Source organism: Rhinatrema bivittatum, chromosome 1 (assembly GCF_901001135.1).
Source record: "Rhinatrema bivittatum chromosome 1, aRhiBiv1.1, whole genome shotgun sequence".
In the NCBI taxonomy this organism is placed as follows: domain Eukaryota; kingdom Metazoa; phylum Chordata; class Amphibia; order Gymnophiona; family Rhinatrematidae; genus Rhinatrema; species Rhinatrema bivittatum.
In genome coordinates, this window is record NC_042615.1 from 645,721,121 (window position 1) to 645,728,270 (window position 7,150).

The 7,150-nt window shown below is 42.3% G+C and overlaps 1 protein-coding gene across 1 annotated transcript in view; it reads right to left on the bottom strand.

The window, feature by feature from the left end:
* Positions 1–5,704, bottom strand: part of RGMB (repulsive guidance molecule BMP co-receptor b) — a 56,314-nt gene extending 50,610 nt beyond the window's left edge. Inside the window, exons 1-2 of the mRNA XM_029572775.1 lie at positions 5,385–5,704; positions 82–590 (exon numbers count right to left, since the gene is read on the bottom strand). Of these exons, the coding sequence (XP_029428635.1) occupies positions 82–590; positions 5,385–5,490 (615 nt within the window). The 5' untranslated portion in view covers positions 5,491–5,704. The remainder of the gene's footprint in view (positions 1–81; positions 591–5,384) is intronic.
* Between the last annotated feature and the right edge of the window lie 1,446 nt (positions 5,705–7,150).

The window sequence follows — 7,150 nt, forward strand, 5'->3', positions numbered from 1 at the left end:
ACATATTTTTCACTCTCATGTGCCAAATTCCTCTCCAGAGGCCACACAGAACATTTTAGGGGCTGACCCCATCCTCATTACCTTATTTGTAGCAGTGGCGCTAGAACCTGGAACCACCTGCACATTTGTTACTTGCACTGTCAAGTAATTATTGTCTATCAGAGGCCAGGCGCCTCCCACTTTGCATGTCTGAAATTGATCTTTAAAAGTCCTAAGATGAGGGTCTCCAAACAAGCCACAAAAAAGGTAAGTAGGCTGGATGGGCTCTGCCCCTCTTTGTTCCCTGGCTTCTGTGCGGCTATGGTAGTTGCAAGGATCGTGGAGGACTTCGGGGTTCGTAGAGGACGTGGGCCCATCCTTGGAGCAGTTCCTCTGACTCATGAGATCAGTGATGCCCAGTATGACAGAATGGTACACCAGGATTCCACGGCATGCCTTGGAAGTTCTCTGGGTGCAGCCAGCATATGCTCGTAAGGCTTTGCAGAACTCAGAATCAAAACCATCACTACCGGAGTTCAGATGATAGGTGAGCGATACAAAGTCTGAGGTGCACTTATGGATCCGACACTGTACCTGCTGCTGACAATCACCTAAGGGGGGAGGAAAAAAAAAAAAAAAAAAAGATATTAAGAGGATCATAGGTGCCACAGAACAATCACTCTATCTTGAGCTGTGCAATAGCTTCCAGATTACACCATAGAGAAGATACACATTCCTCTATTCCAAGGAGCAGCATCATTTCCAGGTCACAGACTGTGGCTAAAGTTAAAATCTAGCACCTACCAAATAACAAACCACTGCTGTAATTTAAAAAAAATAAATAAAAATTGGATTTATGAAGGGTATTGTAGTAGTTTACTTTTTTTTTTTTTTAAACACAGATAATCTTTATTTGGGGATTTTTTTTGCTTGTTTCCAAAAAATATAGTCAAACTTTCCTTCTGGACTCTGCTTTAACAGCAAGGGTGCCACACAGAGCACAATTCAGGGACTCTCAGTGAGGGCCTTGCATGTATCTGGCTTTCAGGATATCCACAAATAATGTGCATCAGATTTGTCTACATATGGTCAAGAACAACATTAATTTGCATAGTATGGTTACACAAACCAGAACCATGTATGGCCCTTAGAATAGTAACAGAGACCAATGCTTTTCGCCATTTTATCTACTAGTACTCGAGGGCCAAAATTTAAGAAAGTAAAAATTTACACTTGCTGGTCTCACTGAATTAAAGAGTCTTCAGGAACTATGAGAAACCAAACGTATAGCCTCTTAAAAAATAAATATGCCCACTCCCTCTTCTCAATCACACTTGTATTTTCTCTGTCCCAAAGTCTGACCATCCTCACTGCTATCTTGTAGTTTGAGAAAACTTAAGAAAATGCAGGTGGTAGATTTATACTTCAGTTCCTGTACATAAAGAAAACAAGCTCAAGTTTCACACTGCCATGATCCCTTAGAAAACAAATAGCACTGGCAAGGGACCCCAGTAGCAAAGTTCTTACAAATGCTCCCCTCTCCTCCTCCCTTTTCTTCTCTGTTCATTCAGCCTGCAAAACAGAAAGGTCAGACTCCCCAGTGCTCCCTGATTTAACAGCTCACCATGCTCTCCTGAGCACAAGGCTGTTATTACAAGGCAGCTCTAGAGGGAAGGAATTAGTGTACTATTGTGATGGAAAGAGGTGCACAGGTACAGAATCCTGGGGAATTTAGATACAGTCTGGAATGGAACAAAGGCCCTCTCGTGCCAAAATAATAAAAAAAAAAACAAACCAACTATATTGTAAGGTTTCTGTAAACAGCCTCTACTTTCCCTTTTTATGATTATTTTCTGAAATGAAAGATTATCCTTTGCAGTATATATTTAGCAAGAGGCAAGAGAATCTCTAGCCAATGCTTCTACAAAGAATCTGAGAATCGGGGTACTTAAAGGGAACTTTAGAAATACATAAGAACACAAAACATTTGAAATTAGTACGATCAAACACTTGAAACAACACAAAAAGAACTCTCACCCACTATTAGATATAGGCTCTTTCAACTGGAAAATGCTATTGCCTCACCACTTCTGGTATTTCCCCCCCCCCCCCTTCACTGAGCTGTAATAGCATATACAGGCAACACTGTTTAAACCAGTTGATGCCACAGTTGATGAGTCTGTACTATTTAAATCAGTGTAACTGTGCTATTTCTTCATTGACTGCTAAAAACATAGAATGACAAGCAGAAAAGAACCAAATGGTCCATCCAGTCTGCCCAACAAGCTTATGACTGTAGCCACCATGCCATGCAGGTTACCCCCATTCTTATCAGTTTCCCAAACTGTAAAAGTCAGGGCCCTCGTAGGTTACTGTCTGAATCCAATTCCCTGTTATCCCTTGCCGTTGATGCAACATTATATAGGCTTATTGGTTAAGGGTAGTAAACAATGCACTAGCAGGTTACCCCCATGCTTGTTTCCCCAGATCATAAAAGTCAGGGCCCTCGTTGGTTACTGTCTGAATCCCATTTCCCTTGCCATTGAAGAGGAGCACTGACAGAACTGCATTAACAGTATGTAGGCAAGATAATACTGAAAAGCTAGTCATAAATGCATTAAGTTAAATCAAACAAAAAAAGTATCACCTATAACTTGTTTGTCTTAATTCTACATACTGAAAAGAAAACCATCAAAAAAAACATTTATGTTATCTCGATACTTCATTTTAAAGATTTTAGCATGTCTGCTACACATGGCTGGATAAAAATCTGAAAGTCATTTGCTAGCAGCAAAGAACGGTAAAGCAATTCGCCTTGTATATTATGCATTACAGTTAGATATAAAGACTAATAGTATTATTAGGAGGAAATTGAGTTACTACGGACCTCAAATGATGTGTCTTCACCTCCCATGGCTTTCTGAATTCTTTTTAAAAACTTAGGACACAACAGTTCTTATCCAAATTTGAAAGAAAATAACCTCATAATAAGATGAACCACCATGATACTTGTTTAGATCTCCAGAGAAAAAGACCAAGCATAAACAAAAGTAGTTGGTAAATTTGATTGTGGATGAGAAGCAGCCAAAGAAGGTGCAAGCACAAGCTAATTCAAATCACAAACAGCTTTTGTGTTAGGAAAGGACTGAAATTTGATAACAGCCTGTCACTAGGATTTGCTGCTGCTATTTTTCCCTTTTCAACAACACTGTTTAAGCTGGTTGATGCTACATTTGCTTGCAAATACTTCATGTGAGTGAAAGAAAAAAAAACAGAAAAGCATTTGCAGCACAAAGTCAATGTGGAAATGTTCACAAGAGCAAGAAAAAGGGGACCAAGGCTGAAAAACCTAATTTTCAAAACAAGATAGGGAGGCAAGACTTATTGCTTCACCTACACCAGTGGCTAGATTCTTGGTTACCAAGTATTTCATCTGAATTATACAATTTTTTTCCTTTAACCAAACATTTTCCTGCAGACCTGAGGCAGTTTCATTTAATTTGCCTTCAGCATTTGGTCATATAAGTCTGGCAAGAGATAGCATTTCAAGATTAAGTCAAGTCTATTTCACTATGAATATCTCTGCAGCATACACCCAGCTATACCAACCTTTGCCTCTATTTGATGCCTCTAATAAACATCTTGTCAGAATGCCAAAACAATGCAGACTAAAATCAACCTCAATGACCTAGCCAATAAAGGTTATAAAGTGTACATGTGCACAAGCAATTCCTCATCTGATTTTCATTCAGGAAATGTACACTTTAGCAAGAGGGATAGGTTAGAGGGAACCCTTGCCAAGGGATGGCCAGAATTACACAGTACATAGTCTCACTGACAAGTGATTTACTCTTCCAGGATATTAATGTACTTTTACCTAATGCTTAGATATTGTTTTCCTACAACAAAGGGCTTAGAAAAAGAACAAATGTCAAACACCTTTTAAATCAAGTGACAAAAGTAAAAATGCTATTAAGGTCCTAGTCATCTTTCATGCCTGTCTACAGACTATTTCCTTCAATTTGATAATACTAAATATGATTTTTTTAAATATGATTTTATGAACTAAAAGCACTCAGTATACTAGGCAAATACAACCCCCTCCCCCCCCCCCAAAAAAAAAAAAAAAAAGCTGTAGTAATAAGTCACATGAAGTCATATGGGCTGAGCAAAGATTATGAACAGTTATAAAACACAGAAGTTATAAAAAAACAAAACATATGGTTGTCCATCTGCAAAAAGCCTTACAAAATACATAAAACTTATGATCTCAAGAGAACAAGTTTTACAGTGGTGGTGAAAACTGAAGAGGTGGTAACTTCACCAACAAAACTAGATTCTTAGGTCTGATTGGCAAACATACCACAACCTTTGCAATTACTGGATGACTAGGTGTTATAGTTTTGGAAGCGGCTGGTGGGGGGAGGAGGCGCTACTACTAATGGAATCTGAAGCCTAACTATTCCCCAACTTCAGCTAAATGGGAGGTCTGTTCTATTCCAATATGCAAAGTCTTAAACACTGAAGATTTAATTTATTTACATGAAGGCCTCAAATCCACATTCCTCTAGTTAACCCTGCTCCAAACGGATGCACTGTATGCATTTGGCATCTTTAGAAGAACAGCATTAATAGAGATTAAACAATTGAGGTTTGCAATAAAGAAACGTTAAAAGTTTAATTGTATATTACCACCATGAGGCCTGCATACTGAACTGATCTCAGTAATATACAAACACTGTCAGAACTAAGCTTCATGCAAGCTTCTAAGGACATGGAAAAATGGTCTAAAACTTTAATTTACCAAAAACTTTCTATAGGACTAATGTGAATAAGTCGATTCTCACTGTTCTGACTTTGGAGAAATGTTTCTGGGTTATTAAAACTAGGCACGTTTTAAAAGTCTCTTTTGATCTTAAGTTCTCACGACCCGATTTTAAAGCGAACACGGGATCTGTGATTTGTCTTAGATTGGTATCTTGGAGTTAATTTTGTTCCCCCAAAATGCAAGCTGCTCCCGATCATAGAAACCTTAATCCATAAACAGCATCCCAGCTTCGGATAAAACAGAAGCGCTGGGCTCCAGAGAGCGGGAGGAGCTGCAGAAAGCAAGGCGGCAGCAACACCAGGCTGCGGGGGTGGAATCTCCCTCATAAGTAGCTAGAGAAAAGCCCCCCCCCCGGCACCCGCAACACTACTCCATCTCCGCTTCAACGCAGACTTCCGCGGGAAAATCAGCGAAAACAGAGCCCCAAGCGGAAATCCCAACCTCTGTCACAAAGAGTGAGAGGAAGGGGTTTCCCGGGAGAGAGAAGCTTCCCTCCCGTACACAGGAATAACCCCCCCAGTGGTTACACGGGAAGGCGTCGCGGACCGCTGCGCCGGGGGAGGCGGGAACCAGTTACCTGTACGACCGCAGAGAGCGGCGAAGAGCAGGAGCAGGAGGCCGCGGGGCAGACACTCAGCCCCGGGGCAGTACCACGCGACGTCCGCTCTCCTCCCCATGCCCATCCATCCAGGTCGTGGTGCGGAGCTCGGACCGTCCAGCGGCGGTTTCGCTTCCTTCTTTCGCGGGCAGGCAGAAGGGCGGCACAGCCCAGAAATAGAGAGAAATGAAAAGTGAGAGGAAGGCGCGCGCGAGAACCCAGCTCTGAATAACTGACCCGACAAGCACGCGCTTTCCCTCTCGTGCTCTCCCCCTCCTCAGTGCCACCCCCGCCCGGCGCCTGCCATCAATCTCAGCCCCTCACTCGCTTCAACTACAGCTAGCCAATCCCGCCCGTCCTCCGCTGCACGATGCCCGCCCACTCCGCTTCCCCATTGGTCGACCGACTTCCCCGCCCTAGGGTGCAGCAACGGCAGACTATAACCTTACTCCTCCCCGTCCCAAGTCTGAATCCGTGTCACGTGACTAGCATTGGCAATGCTGTTCTTGTATGGGCTGGGTAGAGGCGCGTGCAGCTGGTCCTGGAGATGGAAGCCAGCCTTTAACGGCTTTAGAGAACCAACGTCCACGCCATGCTGTTGCCAGATGATTTAAAGCGTTTTGCTGCTAAGGGCAGGGCGAAGCCTTTCCCTGTTCTAATTCAGCCGAATGCACCGTTCTGTATCGGCCTGCTAGTACGGGTTTTCTGTTTTGAACACATTTGTATATCGTCTAAATCCGCTTTCCATCTTCTCTTGCTAGGGAGGGGGGGGGGGCTCTTAGTCCTCTCCCTTCTTAGATGATACTGTGCCAGAAACGGAAGACTACAATTATTCCCCCAGTCCATCTCCATAGTGCAGGCTGAAGGGTCGCTCCTCAGATAGGATTTATAACATAGTGCCTATGAAAAAAAAAAAAAAAAAAGCAGCTTGTGCAAACTATCCTCCCATTTTTTTTTTCCTTTCTTGATAGAAGACCGACTCCTATCTTTTCCTTCGCTTCCGGCTACTTCAGCCTGCCGGATCTGCTCCGGAAACGTGTTGACTGACAATAGAGGGCTCTCTTGGCTTACTTCAAAGCGCCCTACAGAGCTGGAAATCCTGTTCCTCACCTCTGAGGTGTTTTATTGTTGTCCCACTTAAGTCGTAAAAACATAAAAAAAAAAAAAATCAGCCTCACTGGGGTTGTCAGTTCAGTTTTACTTTTACTTGCCTAAGTAGAGGCAGTAGCATTATCTAGCACGCGCTAATTTCGGCAATCAAACGGCAAGATAGCGCAGCTCGGGCTGGCAAGTGAAAGTGGCGAGCGATGGATTGCAAACCGGAGATAGTGATCTCTCCTGAAAGCAATGGGCTAATTAGGAAAGCGTTTACGTACAAAGTGGCGCTTTGGGAAATACTGGCCTGTGAGTTCACCTGCTGTTTGACTTGGCTTAAAGATAAACCCAGCGTTGAGTTGCAAGGAAGAAAAGTCGTGTACTTCTCTTAATTCTACATTTCCGTTTATACATGCACGTGTTTCTACTTTTTTTTTTTTTTTTAAGAATGTACAATTTGGGATTTGTTTCTCATCGCATGCATTTTTTTTTTTATTTAAAGAAATAAGGTCGGAAAGACAAATGACATCTTGTAACTGGGAAAAATTCAAACACGTGCGAGAATTAGTGGCTTTGTAATACGATGTGGTTTTCTTTTTCTGACGGTCTGTTCTATGCCTTGCTCCTTCCCTTGTAAATACAAATTCCAT